This window comes from Plectropomus leopardus, chromosome 19, assembly GCF_008729295.1.
Source record: "Plectropomus leopardus isolate mb chromosome 19, YSFRI_Pleo_2.0, whole genome shotgun sequence".
NCBI lineage: Eukaryota > Metazoa > Chordata > Actinopteri > Perciformes > Serranidae > Plectropomus > Plectropomus leopardus.
Genome location: NC_056481.1, coordinates 5207161 through 5226798, shown reverse-complemented (window position 1 = coordinate 5226798; position 19638 = coordinate 5207161). Strand labels below are relative to the sequence as shown.

At 39.0% G+C, this 19638-nt stretch overlaps 1 protein-coding gene across 2 annotated transcripts; it reads left to right on the top strand.

The window, feature by feature from the left end:
- Window positions 1-780: 780 nt before the first annotated feature.
- On the top strand, window positions 781-16894 carry plekhm1 (pleckstrin homology domain containing, family M (with RUN domain) member 1). 2 transcript variants are annotated; one of them, XM_042507774.1, is made up of 12 exons: window positions 781-980; window positions 2899-2988; window positions 5303-5544; window positions 6808-7482; window positions 8363-8831; window positions 10329-10476; window positions 12276-13247; window positions 13860-14005; window positions 14679-14872; window positions 14950-15013; window positions 15094-15251; window positions 15658-16894. In XM_042507774.1, the coding sequence occupies exons 2-12, from the start codon at window positions 2935-2937 to the stop codon at window positions 15764-15766; spliced, it is 3231 nt and encodes a 1076-aa protein (XP_042363708.1). In that variant the 5' UTR covers window positions 781-980; window positions 2899-2934; the 3' UTR covers window positions 15767-16894. The 2 variants fall into 2 exon arrangements, with proteins under 2 accessions (XP_042363708.1, XP_042363709.1); XM_042507775.1 differs by lacking the exons at window positions 14950-15013; window positions 15658-16894 and having other exon boundaries at window positions 15094-15210.
- Window positions 16895-19638: the final 2744 nt, after the last annotated feature.

Here is a 19638-nt window from a genome sequence, read left to right as displayed (position 1 = left end):
GTACAAAGTACACAAGTACAGTACTCAAGTATGATAATGATAATGATGATGATAATAGTAGTAGTAGTAGTAGTATCAAATTTGAATAAAAGATACAACTTTAATACATGAAATTAAATGAACAATAAATTACTAAATGTATTATTTACGTAATTTATTTAAAATGATAAAATAAAATCATAAATAAAATAAAATTATAAAGCTATATAGAATAATGCATTTCTTGCCTCAAATATCCATAATTCAAAACAAGCAAACTAAAATATTTTCAAAAAATAATGCAAAAAGTAACGCTAATAAACAGAGGCAAAAAAAATCATCATATTTGTGAAAATGAAACTTAGTTTTTTTTCTGATCATTTTTTTATTTATTCATAATTTACATAATACGGGCGGAGCATCCCCACAGCCAAAAAGAAAAGAGACTGGGAGCATTATTTACATACTGGGAAAAAGCATGTTTTTTGCATTATATTTTTTATAATTATTTTATACTTAAAGCTATCATAAATAAATGTCACTTGATGTATTTATTTTTTTATGCTGATAACTAAAGCTTTCAAATAATTATTGTGGAGTAAAAAAGTAATTTTTATATAAGTTTACTACCTGAGTAAATGTAGTTAGTCACATTTCAACAAATGCGTCTGTATGTGAGCAACATTTTTGGGGAAATTATCATTTATTTACGTTCCTGTGAGGGCAAAGTTTATTTCCTGACTTTTGTGACTGAGCCTGAAGGCAACAGTGGTCGAGTCAAGCTCCCATGATGCAGTGCGCCTCAGCTGGTGACAGAGAGCGTCTCTCAAGGAAACAAATCTGAGCTCGTTGTTTTCTGTTTTTTGTGTGTTTTGTAAACGATGGAGAGCGACTGCACGGACTAACCTGCCTTCAGCGGACGTTTACCGAGTTTTTAATCATTTTCGGAGGATATGGCGGCTGTCTTTGGACCGGAACGGCGAGTTAGCCGACCTGTTTCGGTAAGGAAGCTAGCTCGTTAACGATCAATGCTAAAAAAAATACGATTAAATTACAATTGTCATGTTGTTTCTGCTTTAACGTGACTGCTACATGAATGCTGTTTTACATATGCTTTTTGTTGTTGTTTTGTGTGTTTATTTCGACCTTGTCTGTCGAGTCTGAACACTCACACACGCCCAATAACTGGAGCTAGCGTTAAAATTGCCAACTTGCTGCCTGTTAATACAAGGCAATATTGAGCAAAATGTCAATTTTAACCTCAAACCGTCAAAATATGCAAACAAACTTACTGGTATATTACTGTAAACCGAGCAAAGGACTTAAAGTACTGCTGCGACATTGTGAAAGTACTCCACGACATGTGAAGGTCCTGCATTCAAAAAGTAAAAATACAAATATGTACCAGTATAAATCAGCTAATATTAAATGTGGTTAAAGGTGTAAAGCACTGCCTGTGCAGTAAAATGTTGCCTGTCTTTACTACTAAATATGTTTTTAGATTAATATTGCTGCAGGATTTATGTGTATGTCGCAATTTACTGCTTTAGATGATGCTATAGGTTAGGTTGATTTGTTTTATGGTAGCCCCTGAGGGTCAAAACACAACAACATGGAAAGCACTATTATTTTAGTATATGTATATGTGTGTATATATATATATATATTCATATTCATATTCAGCATTTCACAGTACACTACTACATTTCAGAAAATACTACCTTTCACAAAATGTGATGTTCTGAAAACAGATATCTACATCAGACATTTAATAAAACAAAACATTTCACAGAACAACAACTTATCAGAAAACGCTAGAACATTTCACAAAACACTACAGCAGTTCAGAAAACACTACATTTCAGTTTGTTTTCTAAAATGCTGTGTTTTGACGCTCAGGGTCACCGAACGTTTATAAAATGTTTGGTAGTTAAATCTACAGGGATGCATTTTATACTGTGAGTTTATCTTGTGTTATCCTGTGAAAACCACATATTTCTTAAAACAAAATCAATGTTTCATAAAGTCAGAAAAACATCCCCGTTTCCAGCTTTGTGAAAATGTATTTTCAAGCTCATCCAAGAGCTAAAAAAAAAAAAAAAAATATATATATATATATATATATATATATATATATATATATATATATATAGCCTAAAAAGTAAAGGAACACTTTATACTTCAGTCTCATGATTTATGAAAAAATCAGTCAGATATAGTGGAGTAAAATGTACATTTACCCCCGAGATGTAGTAGAGAAGAGGCATAAAATTGCATGAAATGCGAATACATTGAATTTGTACTTAAAAACAGCTCCTGTGTAGTAGATCTGACTGATATAACAAAGTACATTGATCCTACTGCTGACTAACACTTCACACCATTTGTCTGTCCAATGTTAAGTAATCCTGTTTTTGTCCGTAGCTCAGCACTCAAGGTATTTACAGCTGTCTTATCTCATGTCAGGGAATCTGAGCGTCATGCTCTTAAGATCTGATTTTCCCTCACAGTGCTTCTTGATTAGGGAAGTTAGGTCCTGGAGCATTTTTTTGGCTACTTCCCTGCAGACACTCTTTAATCAGTCGCTCACATGACTCAGTTTCAGTGTGGTTTACTTACTGAAACCATGAAATAGCAGATATGTCACAGCACAGAGTCTCGTGATGGAAAATACAATGATATCTCCGCGGCAAATGTGCAAAAATTAAGTGAGGAAGGAACACAGAAAAAAAACACAGCTTCCTTATCACATGCCTTACTGGTCTGCCACGAGCCTGCGCTGCTTGTTTATCCATCTTTATGTGGCAAAAGTCATGTCAAAAGGAGAGAGCAGGGATTAAAGTAGTTGGTATTACAGATGCTGTTTGGAAAGCCTGTTGCATTTTGCACATGTCAAAGGAATACTGTTTTGTTTTTCAGCGTGCCATGTGGGAGTAAATCTTCCCAGGAGGTGCCATGTTAGCCACGCAGATGCCAGATACGCCACCTGAGGCTAAAGATGTCAAGCAGGTAAAACCACAAGCTTTTTCCGTGTGCACAGAGATCTTGTTACCATGTAATCTTCTCTCCTTTCCTGGTTGTTTTGTCTTTTATTGCTGCTGTGAGAACTCCAGTGAAGGTGTCAGATTCACTTTATTGGCTTCTTGAGAAGTATTTCTGCTTGTCAGGTTGTGACATTTAAGCTGTACATGTTGTAATTTTAGTGTTGTAACCGTACTTAAGCTTTACACTTCTGTCAGCCCTGAACATGATGATCCATTCACTTGCCTGCTTATCTTATTTGCAGTGTCCTTAAAATAGTTGTTAAAATAATTGTCTAATGATTTTAACCTTTTTAAACCTGGATTGACATCAGTTTTCTGTCTTCAGAAGCCTTTCACAATTACTTAAACCCTTAAAATGTGAGAAAAAATTGTTGTAATTTCTTTCAAAAACATGGACATAAAGGCAATCTTCAACTTGGCATGAAATATTCTGCCAAATAACAACAAAAAACTGTTAAAGGTGACAAGAAAATGACCTGGAAATGAGCTAAGAAAGAGGAGGAATCATTAGAAAATATTTAATAACTAGAGAAAATATAAGGAAAACTATATTTACAAAATCATTATTATAAATATATATTAAAATATATAGGCACAGAATTTTTTTTTTATATTTAAATTTATACTAACACTTAAATTCAGGTAATTTCCTGTTTTTGCTCCTTTTTTTTGCTCTCATTTTTTCTCTTTAAATAAACTCCTGTAATATTCTTGTAACTTTAATTGATTCGGGGCTGTTTTCTTGTTAAGTTGCTCATTGCCTTCTTTCCGTGCTTTTGAGAGAAATCAAGCCAATTCGCGAAGATTTTTAAGAGTTGTGGAGATGAAACCAGGTGCAGAATTAATGGCAAAACAATAGCAGATGTTCTCAAAGCGTTGCAGAATAAGTGCACACTTTGCTGAGCCAATAATTAGCAGAATATACTGTTTTATATGATGTATTAAACAGCATGACTTTGCAGATAGTGCACAGTGCACTGCTGAATTGCTGAGATAATGTATATGAGTCAGGGAGCTTGGAAAGAATTGGAATTGGTCCCTAGTTATGTTTTTCTAGCTGTGTTGTCGCTTAAGTCCTGCTAAGTGAAGCAGAGTAAATTAAGAGTGCTTCAGCGCTCAGAGAACATCACGTCTCAAAGTGTTGCTGAAGAATCAGTTAATACTCTGCAACATATTGCATAATGTCGGCTTGCAGTTTATATGTGTATGTTCTCTGTGTTTCCATGTCAGCTGATAGTAGGTGTCATGTGACTGCAGGTAATCTATGTTTCATAACAGCTCAGCCTATGGCGAGCCCTTTGAACATTTAACTGATCAGACTGACGAGTATTTAGTTTTCACTATTGCAAATTACTTTTTGACGTGTCAAACTGTCATTTTCACAAGATAAAATGTCAATTCAGGATATCTGTAAATTGATTTGGACATGTTAAAATGTATTTGCACATGTAGAAACGATATTTCCTCAGGTCAAAACTGATTTACAAACACCTTTAATTACAGATATTAGTAGGGTTGCAGCAATATAGCGGCTTCAAGGTATGTTTTGATATGAAAATGAATTGTTATCGTACTGTGCACGTTTGCTAATCTAGATATTTATCTAGAGTTTTGAAAAGGGAGACTTTTTACACATGCTTTCATTAAAAATGGTGTCAGGTATCCGTGAAATTAAGTAATAAAATGTTGAATTTAAAAAAACTGTTTTACATCAATTTAACTGATAATAATTTTGCATAACTGTGATACAGTGAAACTGCAATATTTGATCTTACTGTAAAAATCTCAAACTGTTTCAACCCTACCCATTAACAGTGCTTTTTTCAGATATCTGAAATAACATTCTTGTCAATAATTTAATTATGAAATGTCATAATTGAATTTTATTGTAGAAACTGTATTTATGATATCTGTAATGTTAGAACAAATATCCAGAATGATAATTTCTACTAACAAGAATTAAATTGTTGATATCAAGAATTAACATGTTGACTAGTGATATTTCAGTTGTTAATATCACTAATTATTATTACAACTAGTCCAAATTACATTTTGGATATGCCAACTTGGAATTAAAACATGTACAAATTTAAACATCTGTAATTAAACTTGAATTAAAGTCTACTAGTTGCAATCAGGTTACAGATCTCTAAAAACATTTCCAATAGTAAAAAAAAACCTGAATTCTTTAAATCAAGATTTGACATTTGCAGAAAATGTTCTCGCACTTTTCTTTACTGCAGGAAGCTGATGTGTTTTTCACGCTCTGTCACACGCAGATCAAAGAGAAGTTGGCACAGTCGCTGAAGGCCCTGCAGAAGCGCTATGTGACGTCAGACGCCGTGGTCACCAGTGAAGACGCCGACGCTAACCTCCTCTGCTGCGCCCTGGAGGCCATCTTCATCCACGGCATCAAAGCCAAGTACATCCGCTCGGAGTCTGGCGGGCGGACCAGGAAGGGAGACAGAGGACCCCTCCCTCAGCCTTTCTTCTGGAGCCTCCTCAAGACCGTCACCCACCGGTAAAAACACGTTTGTGCTAAAAGGACATCGATAGAGCTGAAATTATTAGGTAGTTCTGGTCCACTCCTGCCGACAATAGACCCATTTTTTTGGCTGGGGGGGGGGGGGGGGCAGGGGATCTTTAGGGGGATAAAAATGGTTTGAAAAACCCTCCAAAATACAACATTAAGACACCAAAACTTGAGGAGCACCACAGAAAAATCTACACTGTGATTTGGTATCAAATATTTTTGACATTAGCAGATTTCTAGAAAATCACATGGAAACCGCAGAGAAAACCCCTGTTTTTGTCAATATATCTACGAAAGCCAAACATCCTCTGAATGTACGAGTTTGTGTTTGTTAAGTTTGGTGAGGCTGTGATTCTCCCAAAGGTCACTTTAGGTCGTTTTATACAGTGAGGTGAAATTAAAAAAAAGATCTCACTGTCGTGAAATGGCTGCTGTGGACCAAACAACATCACACATGAATAAAAATGAGCTAATTTCATTCACAAGAGTCTTAATTTCCAGTCATACCCTAATTATGAAATGCTAAGACTGTTTAGGTAATCAAATTTGCAGAAAAAATTACATGCAAATGACAAAAATAAGACATTTGTACTGCATGCATAAAACATGCACGGTGCAGTATTGTCGTCAGGAAACACCGACGTCCCGAAGAAGCAGAAGAGTTTTAACAAAAGTTAAATCTGCAACTGTTTTGATGATCATATAAATCACATATTTCATTTTTTTTTTCAAACAAAAATACCAAACATTCACTGATTCCTGCTTCTCTAATGTGATGATTTGCTGCTTTTTGTTGTCTTATGTGATAAGACTAAGACACTGTGTGTGTGTGTGTGTGTGTGTGTGTGTGTGTGTGTGTGTGTGTGTGTGTGTGTGTGTGTGTGTGTGTGTGTTGTTTGTTCGGATTGATCTGCTCTTTTTTTTGTCTGAATTCTTGTTTAATTAGATCAAGGTGTGTATTTCAGGCATCAAATTCCACTGTTGCCTGTGTTTTATTTTATTTTTTCTTTGGCATGTTTGAAAGAAAGATCTAAAGATTAAAAGAACTGAATATCTGTCAATTTTGGGCTCTTGGTCATAAAAAACAAGTAATTTCAAGACATCATTTTGGACTAAAGGAAATAGTAATGGACATTTTTCACAATTCTGTAATGTTTTATAAACCAGAAAAGTTGACTCAATAATTCCATAATTAAATGAATAGTTATTTTCAGCCCTAGAGATAATTTAATCGGCCTGTTTAATCCACAGTGATGTGGTCACAGAGCTGGAGAAGATCAGCTTCGTGGGCACGGACGTGGGGCGCTGCCGAGCCTGGCTGCGGCTGGCCCTCAACCACGGCCTCCTGGAGTGCTACCTCGCCTCGCTGTTCCGTGAGGGCTCCAAGCTGCGGGCCCACTACCAGCCCAGTGCCTTGCTCCTGAACACCGAGGAGCGGGAAGTCCTGCTCAGCTACCTCCAGGGTCTGGCCTCACTCACATTCAGCCTCTCCTACAAGTCGGCTGTCCTCAACGAATGGACCACCACGCCTCTGGCTCTCGCCGGACTCTGCCCTTTGTCCCAGGCGGACTCACTCGACCTGCCCTGCAACGGCGGAGACCTCCTCGCCTCTAAACCCGTGTACAAAGAATCATGGGATACGGTGTCCCAGTCGTCGGGCTCATCAGACGCTCAGGATATGCAGAGAGGATGTCCAGTGGCGCTGCTGGGGAGAGGGACGAGCGTGTTACAGGGGGGCAGGACCGCACTCAACTCGTCTAATTTGAGCCTGGACACCACGGGCTCCTCTCAGCTCTCCTCCAGCTTGAGCTCCGACAGCCTGCTGCAGGGGCAGGACCCCCGCAGCCCCACAGGGGAGCAGTGGTCCCCATGTGACCTGGACATGCCCATCAGCGTCAGCATCAGCACCAAGGGGCCGCAGAAGGAGTGAGTGTGTCTTCTCGCTGTGTCTTTGGAGCGCAGGAGCAGATAAGGGTTAAAGGATTAGACTGGTGCTTCTATATTTGTCTTATTGTTGACAAATCCCATTAAAAGATCAGAACCAACAATGAATTAATCCCAAATCCATTTGTTGCCGCTCTTTGAAAAACACATCAATGAACCCCTCTGTTGCATGTGTCATTAACATGAACACACACACACACACACACACACACACACACAAGTTCAGGTTACTTTATTTGTACCCGTAGGTAGATTTGTTGAAAAACACGAAGACGAGGACGCCAAGCTCTCACTCACTGCTGGTCGCTGCATGTGCATTTGCCCTCACACACTGCAGTTAATTTCTTTTCTTTGTTCTTCACGTCCTGCTGCCACAAAAACACAAAAATGTGGATTAATCCACAGCTGAAAATAGTCCCCAACATATGCATTATTTACTCCTACAGTGACAAGCTCTTTTAGGAAATTTGCTGAGCCTTTTTTTTAATAAAACAATGTATAATTGAGTTGTCTGTTTAGTCCAAGTCAAACATAAATACACTGTCATTCTTTTCAGTGAAATGTGATATTTGAGCAGTGGACAGTTACAAAAGGGATTTAAACAGTTCTTTACATTGATTAAAATGATAAAACATGGCAGGCTTAGATTTTAATGCAACACAGATCTACAGCCCAAAACACACAGTTTTGCTACTGGTCGGTGTTAAATGACACATTTCCTCGAAATGGCGTTTTAAAAAAAAAATTGTTTACTATTTAAAAAAAGGAAAATAATTTCAGCTTTATATTTTCAAATTTTGACAAAACTAAACATTTCTCTTTCACTGCCAGCTTGCATTAAATATATTCTGACTTTCTGCAGTTCTCTGACGGACTTCAGGGAGAGCGGCCACTGCAGTCAGGACTCCACGCGTGAGGACTCCTTTGTCTCCAGCACGGGTCCGGATCAGTACTCGGAGACGGCCATTTTCAGCGGCTCTGACAGCGAGACCCACGGTCCCCCGACACCATCCCAAGACCTCGTGGACCCGCTCCCAAACTCTCTGCTGTCTGAATCAGAGCCGCCACCAACATCTGATGAGAACCATGTGGACTCCTCTCCCTCTGAAGCGTGCGTTAACGCCTCCTCTGAGTTTCACTCGGACGCAGACGTGATCTCTGCGGTCACTGAGCCGGTGGAGTCTGAGGAAGTTCATACGGCCGATGTCCAGGAGAGTCCTGAGCCTCTGCGGGAGGAGAAAAAAGCCGAGCCATCGGAGCCGCCAGTGCATGAAGGCGCACGGCGCTCTGCCAGCATCCTGAGCAGGGAATTATCCTCAGATTCTCTATCAGTAAGTAGTAATTTTTTTAATGAAAATCTTTTTTTATTGAAATTTATTTCAATAATCTAAAAATAATTGGCATTAAATCAATCTATCAAAAGTCCTAAAAATGGAAAATTATGGAAAATTAGGATTTTGTTATTTTTTTTCTGATGTTGTATTGCAAAATCTCAACATAATAAGAATTGACCTTATTTTTTGTTTTAATCTATTTTTTTTTTAAATTGAAATTTAATTTATTAATCTAAAATAGCGCCTTAATTGGTATTAAAATGTCTTAAATCAATCCTTCAAAAACACATTTATTTAATTTATTTGTGAGTGACATTAAAAATAATCTTATAAGGTCTTAAATCTAATTTGCCTAAAGCTGTAGGAACCCTGGTCTGTGTAGAGAAAGAAAAAAGGAAATAAATAAATAAATAGAAATACATAATAATAAACTATTCAGGAGAGTACATAAATCGATAACAAATCATTCTAAATTCATAGCTTGATAAAAAGGGTCATTTCATGTTGCAGGGTTATTTAGTTTAATTTATTAAGTTAGTAGGTGAGTGTTGTGATTCCTGGGTACAATTTACGGTTTTACACTTTGATGAAATGCAGAACTGTCCTTGCTTACGAATTGCTGTTTACCACTGAGGAAATGACAAATAAGACACCTGACACTGAATCATGGAAAATTGTCATTTTTTTCCCACTACAAGGGATCATGAGTGGTCATGTTAGCCCTGCTGTGTATAAAACAAAAAGAAAGAAATGAGAAGAATCTGCCCCTGTGGCGGGACGTCGTGGATAAAATAAAACTTCCAGCAGCATAAAAATAAATAAACATAAAAGCCTTATTATGTATTCTTTACACGTGATGTCCAGGCAGAGACAGCTCCAGGATGTGTCACAATATCTCCCCCAAATACAGGACTTTCTGTGGTTGCCAAATATTTTTAAGTCAAATTAGTCAAGATAGTTACAGAGAAAAGATCATTCATCTTAGTTTTTAATAGTTCTCACACAAACCCCAACGACACGCGATAACAGGAAATTTCACAAATTGTGGTCTATTCGTTGAGTGCAGCTACGCTGTGTTATCTGTGGGTCGATAACTTAATCTGATCTGAATTTTCATCTTATTTCTCAATAAACGCGGCTGGTTTCTTTAACAAAACAGTCATGATTGCAATCTTACAAGGCCGGGCGTGATAAAAATTTCCATACCGCTTTTAAGTCGACACAAGTCTGCACTAAATGCCGCCATATTAACATAAAGGCTGCAGCAGCACAAGGTTTAAACATGCAGAGAGAGATTAAATGCACACAAAAGAAGCCAAATTAGTTTGAATAAACTATGAAACACTTTGATTTTAAGTTTTTGTGGAAATTCTTCTCAGTCGGATCAGTTTATTAAAGTTCAGTTTATTATGTATTATTTATAAGTTTATTATTTATAAGATCAGTTTATTTTCACTCAAAAGGTTAAAAAATGTTTTGTCATTTTCATCGCAGCACTCTCGTTGCTGGATCTCTGAAGACGACATCTACAAGCCGCATCTGGAGGAGGAGTCAGACCACGATGAGGCGCCTCCTCCTGCTCCCACGGCTGAGCCCAAGGCCTCGACGTCACCTCCCAGTGTCGTCCATCGCAGACAAATAGGTACTCTGTTCTCTTTATATACATTATCACAGGGATCATGTTTTAAAAACTGAAGACAATCATCATCATCAAACTATCAGTTGATAAATCGATTGGTATAAAAATAATCAGCAACTAATTCGATGATCTGCTGCTGCTGCTGCTATAGTCATTTTTTAAACAGAACTTGTGGAAAAAATAAAGCAAAACAAGTACATTTACATATTATTTACAGTATATATAACAATTTTACTGTAACCATAACATCAAACATCAAGAGGTATGAAAAGAGAAAAGAAACCAAAATAAATAAATAGAATAATAATAAATAAATGCTAAAATATTACAGATGTGAAAACATAAACAGAAAGATAATAAGATAAAATAAATAAATGCTAAAATAATACAGATGTGAAAAGAAAACATAAACTAAGTCCAAAACTCATAAACAGAAAGTTAAAAAAAATAAAAAAATAAATAAATGCTGAAATAATACAGAAATAGAATAAACCAAAACCAAAACATCAACAAATAAACAAAAAGTAAGCAAAATAAACAAATAAAGGGGAAACTGGGTGGATGTGGGTGGAGTCATCATATAACTTTGAGTTTTGGACTTAATCTAAAAAAAACAGTAACAATAATAATAATAATGGTTAAAAAATGTTACATGATTGCTATTAAAGTATTTACATGAAATCTTAAAAATAATACGTTAAATCAAAGTTCCTGTTTACACTCAGTGTTACTCAGCAAAACCGACTCTGTGTTCTCGAGGTTGACACATTTCCTTCCACCTAAATATTTTGCAATAACTAACCCGGAGCGTTACTGCCACCCTAGGATCGCTAGAATAGTGTAAAAGCGTTGCTCCATAAGGTCTGAAAAACTCCCTCTTTCAGGTTAAGCACACCTGACCAGTAAAGGTCACCAGTGAGACGTTAAGCCGAAAGGTAAATAACACAGAAATCCCGCAGCACCGGGAACTGTGGAATGAAAACATTACGGCTCTGACCACGCCCCGAATGGTGATGTCACAGCAGGTGTTTCACATCAGCTGTGAAATGGAAACACACCGGTTGTGTTGCATCATTTATTGGGACGTGCTCAGATCGCACTGGAGCGTAATAAACTGGTATTTCTTGCAAGACGTCACCTCAGTAAGTGTTTGGACTTTGGAGCATTTATTGTCACTGACGCAGCGCTGTATTATTATTTCATTACATCATGTCAACACATTCATAATTTAACCGTTTCACTTGTCAATAACAAGTCACCCTTTTTATTTAATCATCTTTTGAGTCAATAGACAACATCGACTGAAGAATGTTATATCGTCAAAGTTAATGCTGTAAGTTAGTGCCGTTTCAGGTCAGCAAATATTGAATTTCATTATTTGCATCAAACATCTTTACGCTTTTGCTCCTCCTCAGCTCCCTAGAGGTTTCTTTGTACTTGAGGAGAAAATTGCAATATTTGTGTTAACTAATAGATACTTTATGACTATAATATGTTCATTGTCTTCCATTTGTTCCGCTCTAAAAATTGTTGTTTTTTTTCAACGTTTGACACGTTTAATCCAGCATTTCACTTGACAAAAAAAAGTTTTATGTTACAATAAACATTTGACAATTTTCCTTTTTCAAATTTTATTATTAGAAAATTGGTCTTAAACTTAAGTCTTAAAAAGTCTGCAGGAACCCTCTCCAGCCGTCACCAAATCTCCATAATGTGAATACAGAAAAAATACCATGTAAAATAATTAAAATTAAAATAATTTGTCACTTTTACTCACCTGTGTGCATCTGTCTGTCCGTCAGGGCTGTCCAACCCTTTCCGCGGCCTGCTGAAGCTCGGACATCTGGAGCGACGCGGTGCGATGGGAATGTGGCGAGATTACTACTGCGAGCTGTCGCCCTTCGAGTTCCGGCTCTATCTCAACGCGGAGGAGCGGACGTGCTGCGACAACTGCTCCCTGGTGCGATGTGAGGACGCTCGCATCGCCTCACCCGAGGGCCGCTTCGAGCTGGCCTTTCCCGGGAAGCGACTGTACCTCCGGGCAGCCAACCGCGACGAAGCAGAGGACTGGGTGGACCGGATAGTCGAGGCCGTCAACAAATGCCGACCGGCGTCTCGTATTGACGAGCAGTGGGAGGTGCTGCAGCCCTGTGAGAACGGTGTGGAGGCGTCGTCCCCGTCCTCGGCCCCCTCCAGCCCTGAGCGAGGTCTCTCATCCTCTGACACGGGGACGTCCGGAGGGCAAGACGCGCTTCCTCCACAGGAGTTCGACTGGACTCGGAGTACTGATTTAGAAACAGATGCCATCAAAGAGGCTGTTTTGTACTTCTCCACAGACCCGGAGGCTCGGACATGGACACCTTTAGTCTTCTCCCTCTCCCTGGAGGCTTTGAAAGGTTTTCGGGTACAAGAGGGAAGGAAGCTGCTGCGCCAAACACACGCAATTGAGGATATCCGAGACGTGGTGCCTGACGTCTCGCTGGGAGGACCGGCCTTTTTCAAACTGCTGACCGTCAGGGAGACGCTAAGACTCAGAGCAGAGAACGCAGAGGAGGCTCGAACCTGGAGGGTTCTGATCCGAGGAGCTCTGGACTCGTACCTGGAGAGCGGGGAGGACGGCGGCTCGGGGGAGCCGGCTGTGGTTTGCTCGGGGTTAACTGGAAATCTTCACAGACTGGTGCAGCACAGACTAAAAGAGGACGGAGCACTGCTGGTCCATCTGTCCACGGTGCCGTCAGAGAAGGGGCTGGACGCTCAGAGCTTCAAGTGTGCAGGTAATATTTCTCTGTCAAGCTCCAAATTATCAACGAATGTTAGTTGATAATGTTTCTGTGTGTGTGTGAGAGCGAGAGCGCCAGATCACAGAAGACATGACGTGACGGTTTATACTCAGTGCTCGTAATACGGTCATTTTACACATCCCACGTGGAACACGCCGCGATATATCGAGTATACTATATTTTACTGCCGAGCTGAGGTCGACAGCATGAAGGAGATCAAAGTTCAGTTGAGGTTTGAGAGAGACGACATGAACGGTTTGTTTGCAAGAGAAAGTTCATATGTTTTTTTGGGGCGATGAGACAAAATAAAAAAGAGAAAATGAAAAGAGAAATGAAAAGAAGAAAAAAGAGAAATGAAAACAGTGCTTGCAGTTGTCCTGCTGATTGTGCTGTTTATTGGCGGTTGCCAAACCAGCTTCGAGGTGTATTTTCGCCACCACGTGGACATCTGCTGAGTGAAGATCCGGTGTTTGGCTTAACCTGGAACTGGTCTGAACATTTTTACGCCTGCCCAACCCCAGTGTGCTGTTCGCGTGAGCCGTGCTGAAGGATTTTCTGTTTTGTGGGTGTGAGTCTGAGGTGTTGTTTGCTGTGTGTCGTACGCAGGGTGTCCCCAGCAGATCGGCCCGTCTCTGGGCAGAGCGCGGCTGTGTGAGTTCTCTGGCCAGTACTACTGTGACTCCTGTCACCACGGCGACACCACCATCATCCCCTCACGCATGGTACACAACTGGGACCTGACGCAACGAGAGGTAGATGCAGCACGCACAGATCACTTTGTAAACATGCACCGGTGATGGTACAGATGAAACTATGAGAAAAAGAAAACTATATAAGGCAACTGCTCTGATTTTACACATAAAAATCTATTTGAATGTGAACAAAAGATGTATAAACCTTGTTAAGATGCATTGTGGGTAATGTAGTCTGCTGTCTGGTTCTGCTGCATCAGAGAGCTTTTTTATCTTAGTTTCACCTTGAATACTGAGATATAATTTAGACACAATATATGACAAGTGAGGTGGTTTTTCAGTTCTTTTTAACTCTCAGTTATCACACACAACTTCTGTCCGAACCCGCCGGGGCTGTAATTTCTCATCATTGTCACCAGGGCTGAATCAGGTCGTGTTCTTACCCATTTAGAGGTGTGTTCGTAAGGAGAAGTGTGAAAACACCACACAAGCCTCATAGCTTGGAATAAATGTTTTAGTATTAAAGAAAATATAATATATATATTTCTTACACAATGGAAATTTGGGGTTTTTATTTAGTGGGGGCCCAAAGCTGCTGCTGTGGGTTGTGTTCGTTTAGCGTCAGGCCTGATTTTTTTGGGCCAGATGTGAGCGCTAATTCTGATCTGTGTGTGTGTGTGTGTGTGTGTGTGTGTGTGTGTGTGTGTGTGTGTGTGTGTGTGTGTGTGTCCAGGTGTCTAAGAAGGCGCTGCGTCTGCTGGCTCAGGTGGAACAGGAGCCTCTGCTGAACCTGGAGCAGCTGAACCCAGAGCTGGTGAAGCACGCTGAGTCCATGTCTCAGGCCCACAACCTGCGGCAGAGGCTCCGCCTGCTGGGCGACTACCTGCTCACCTGCCGCAGCGGAGCCTGCAAGAAGCTCCAGGCCAGGTGTGTGTCCTCATTTCACATTTTACCACATTTTATCAAAGAATTCTGTTATATGTTTGTTGTTAATTCTCTGTCAGAATGGAGCAGCGGACGTACCTGCTGGAGTCGAGCCATCTGTACAGCGTCAGGGACCTGCGACAGGTATCCTGCTGTGTTCAGTATGTTTTCTGCATCCGTCGTCCGCCACCTTGACACATCTCAATGTGTGTTTCATTTTACAGATTGCAGAGGGCCAGTATGCAAACTACCTGATGTCGCTGCTGCAGCACGCCTCCAACCACGTGTTCCACTGTGACCTGTGCACTCAGCGGGGCTTCATCTGTCAGATATGTCACGCCAACGACATCATCTTCCCCTTCCAGTTCGACACCACCACCAGGTATGTTATCTGTGGCAGCAACACACACACACACACACACACACACACACACACACACACACACGCACACACACACACAGAGCTTCGTTCAGTCACACAGTCTATTTTTTACTCTGGGTTTTGTGTGTGAGGTGCTTTTTGTGTAGTTTTATGTTATAGTCTCTGTATTGTGATTTCTTCTCAGTTGTTTTTATTGTGTTAAAAGAAAACAAAGTGAAGAGGCGTTTTAAATTGTCCATTTTCATCTTCTACTAGTTATACCAAAGATTTTGCACCAACTGAAAGTTTAAAAAAATAATGCACAAAAAATGTCAACCAGACAATTGTCCATAATTAATGTTAATTCTAGAAATAGCAGGAAACTTGAATTTCTTTAAATTGCCATTTTTATTTGTCTTTGCCGCAGGTGTAAAGACTGTAAGGCTGTGTTTCACCTGACCTGCAAGGCTGCGGGGGACTCGTGTCCTCGCTGTCAGCGGATGAAGAAATACCTGGAGAGAGTTCTGCAGGACTGAGTGCTGCCAGCAGGGCGGCGCTCTGCAGCCACGTTTTTCACAAAGTGAGAGAAGCGCAGACGGAGAGAAAAATAACATAAAATCTAGCTTTTACATGAAGTAACCTCAAGTGCAATTATGAGTTCGATTTGCGTGACTGACCTTAAACCCGAAGAGGACGGTGTGAGAGCGACGGCGCTGCAGTAGCTAAACTCTTTGCACTAATTTAGAAGCCTGACGTAATGCAGCCAAATGTTACTGACCAGTGACTTTAATACCTCTCTGAATTCAGACTCAGCCACGACATCAAACGAAGGACGGGACAACGGTGAAGGTTGCTGCCAAGAATCGTGTCCAACACACTTTTACATCATTTTTTTTCTTCACTTTGTCTTATTGTAGGATGTTTTTCACCATCAGGTTTATCAGAAATACTCCACAGCGAGTTCTGCATTTGTCTCAGATTTACACATATTTAAACACAGCAGTGAAGTCGGGTACTGCACATGCAAAATAGCAAAAACAGCACTTGAAATGTTCTAATCAACAGATTTTGATTGTGCCTTCTTTTTAATTTAAGCTTTACAATGATTTCCTCTTGTGTTTAACAGAGGGCCAAAAGCATCACAGCTCCTGTTTTCTGTTTAATTTACCTGAAATGACACAGCTGCGTTAGAAACTGATGTTGAGTCAAAGAAAAAACAGGGTTCCCACAGTCAGGAAATTCCTGGAAATGTTTTAAAGTTAGAAAATCGGTTTTCCAGGCCTGGCCTTTTGGCTGTTGTTTGAAATATGTTCTTAAAAATCTCACAACATGTTAAATGTTACACAAAATATGTTCTTAGTTTTACTTAAAATCTAGTGCTGCACTGCGTGATTTTTGAAACTTCACGCGTGAAACACACGTAGATCAGACAGGCATGTTTTATTGCCAAGACCACGCCCCCTTTTGGAGGAAAGATGGCGCCTGAGTGATATTTACAGACAATGAAAAACATAAAGCCAAAGAAAAGGTCAAACACGTGATGGCTTTGCTAACATATTCGAAAGAGAGTGAGAAGTATAAACTTTTTTAATCCCACCCCTTCTCCATAAATCATTGAATGTTAATTAACCAGCTTCCTTATAAATATGTCACAGCCATGACAAAAAAAAAATGAAACATCAGATTTCCTTCAGTTGTTGACACAAGGTTTTTTTTTTATTGTGAAATATTTTTAGGACCACGTTGTTGAAATTGCAGCGGCTTGCACGGCTTCATAAATCAGCGGAGCATTGACTTGTAATGGTGGAAAAACAATAGTTACAGCAGCAGCTCTGCAGCAGAAAAGCTGTCTGTGTGAACACAACATGCATGTGAGCCGCAGCAGTTCAGCAACAAAGCCGTCACGCAGGCAGGGTGTCCTGGGCAAGGTCACAAAACAATTATGAAAGGTGTTTTTAGCAAAAAATGCATCCAAATTAAAATTCCAATGCAGACACATATGGTCTTAACGTATGTACCCGTATGTGCCGGTCTGATCTCCTGACAGTGAGCTCATGCTAATCCCTGCAAAGCGCGTGTTTAATAGTGGATGGCTGTATTAGAATTAGTATATATTTTAAACAACTTTTAAGTCATGGAAATGTGGTGAATTATGATGGAAAAGTTCTGAAAATTCATTCGTAAAAATGTGTGGGAACCCTGAAAAAATCAGTCACAGAGGAGATTTAGTGGAACGTTTCTCTCAGTATATTAACACGTTTTTTAAGCTAAAATTGAAATAAAAGAATATATTGGTTAATTTGCTGCTCGTGTGATTTAGCCACACTGACATAACTCACAAAGTTTCTGAAGTAAAATCAATATAAAACAAAAACAACAGATTATTGGATCCGTATCGAGGTCAAAACCTACTTTGCACATTTGCACTCAGCTACGACTGTTAAACTGATATTTCGACTTATTTTAGTTGTAATATCTTCGAGCACATGGACTCACCCCCTGAACTAACAAACAAACCTGCTCCTTTATTTTTGTTTTGCTTTATTTTACAGCTTTTGGTACTTTGACTCTGATGTAGAGTTAAACTCACAGACATAGATTTTTTTTTTAAAGTTTACTCATGAAGTACTTTTTGAAATATGCAGAACATATCACTTGCTAGAAAACTGCGGTACTGTTATTCCTGGTTTGTTTGTTTTGTATTTGTCATCTCATTTATGATGTATAATGTATAAATGGACATTATAAATAAATATCAGTGTGATACTTTATGAATCTCTTTTGTTTCAGGTACTAAGGCTCTGCGGAGCGTTTGATAGATTGAATTTTATGGGTGTATTTAGTCATTTTTCACTTTAGACACAACAAACATTGTTTCTAGGTTTTTCCCTGCAGACATTTAATGTTAATTGAGAGCTTTTGATTGCTAAAACTGAAAATATTCTTGCCATTTTTAGTCACCTTATATTTTAGCTATTAAGATACATCCGCCTGATAATGAAAATGTGACGTAAAATAATTTATAAAAGCTCGGGGCTTGTATACGAACTTGATTTGTCACTTATTAATGTTTGTCGATGTTTTGCAGTATAATTTTCGTCCAGCTCAAAGACATCGGATACTTTGAAACCATCACAAATTTTCTTTTTGCTTTTCGTTCAGGTTCGCGCGGTTCTTCTTCATTTGAATCAATTCAAATAACTTTATTTGGACGACTGTGCACACTCGACTAATCCGGTTTTGAGAACTAAAGGCCTGTAGAGGTCAGAGGTAAGTTTTTGTTTCCAAATATTTGCTTGATTTTGAGCGTAAGATGTTTGTTCTTATTTCTTATTAACACACTTTTTTAATTCACTCTATTTTTATAGATCTGGGTGCATGTATGCGTTTAGCACTGGTTGGTGTACTGTGAGGTAGCGTTCCTAAACTTGTCTGGCCTGGTTTTGTTTTGACTCGGTTTCATTTCTGCGTCGAGTCAAACAGACAAACAGAGGAGACGAGTGTCGACAAGACATCCTAAAGTTTCTTTAAGGTCGACAGCAGCGTCAGATTCCACTGAATGGCTGCCAAGTTTTTTTGCTCCCAACCATGTCGAAGTCCCAGGTTGAACTTCAGTTCCAGTCTACACCCTGTGAAGGAGCACGCTCGAAACAGGAGATTTTTACGCCTCCTCTCCAGCGATAGCCATAGCTGCAGCATTATGTCCTCAGGGTGTCCATCTCACTCTCATGAACACTCTCATGAACACCTTATATTTGGCCCAAACTCGATTAACTGATTAGAGTTTTGGTGGTAAGACGTCAAGGTCACTGTGAATTTGGGTCCGTCACATCCTCGTAAACACAAAATCTCAAAAACACCTTAAAGGAATTTCTTCAAATTTGGTGGTTGAAAGTCAAAGGGGTAAAACAAAATTAGCATCATGGCAAGAAATGTCCCACAAACTGCAAAAAAAGTAAGAGCTGACAAGGAAATGATCTGATAATTATCTGTGGGGTATTGTTAGATATTATCAATAAATAAATAAATAAATAAATAAATAAAAAGCTATAGGGCTATAGACTACATTTAAAATTCTGGTAAACATACATCATCAGAATATATATAATTTTATTTATAAATATAAATATAGAAGATAAAAAAATAAAAATGTTAAAAAAAAAATGTTACAGACAGATATACATTTAAATATATATATATGGAATTTGGAATGATATTTGAAAATATGTTGCACACACACATATATACACACACTTTTTAAAGGTCATTTTCTCTTTGTTTTTTGATTTTATTTATGTTTTTATTTTCTTTTAGTCAGGGAATTTTCTTGTAACTTTTACTAATTTTTTGGTCATTTTTTGTTAAGTTTCTTGCCACCTGCTCTCTGTGTTTTTGAAAAAAAAAAAAA

Bases quoted from the DNA above. Each gene is read 5' to 3' on its own strand.
- plekhm1 (XM_042507774.1), top strand. From the start codon at position 2,935: ATGTTAGCCACGCAGATGCCAGATACGCCACCTGAGGCTAAAGATGTC. The intron at 7,483-8,362 runs GTGAGTGTGTCT...GACTTTCTGCAG, and splicing joins ACCAAGGGGCCGCAGAAGGA to TTCTCTGACGGACTTCAGGG. The intron at 10,477-12,275 runs GTACTCTGTTCT...TCTGTCCGTCAG, and splicing joins CGTCCATCGCAGACAAATAG to GGCTGTCCAACCCTTTCCGC.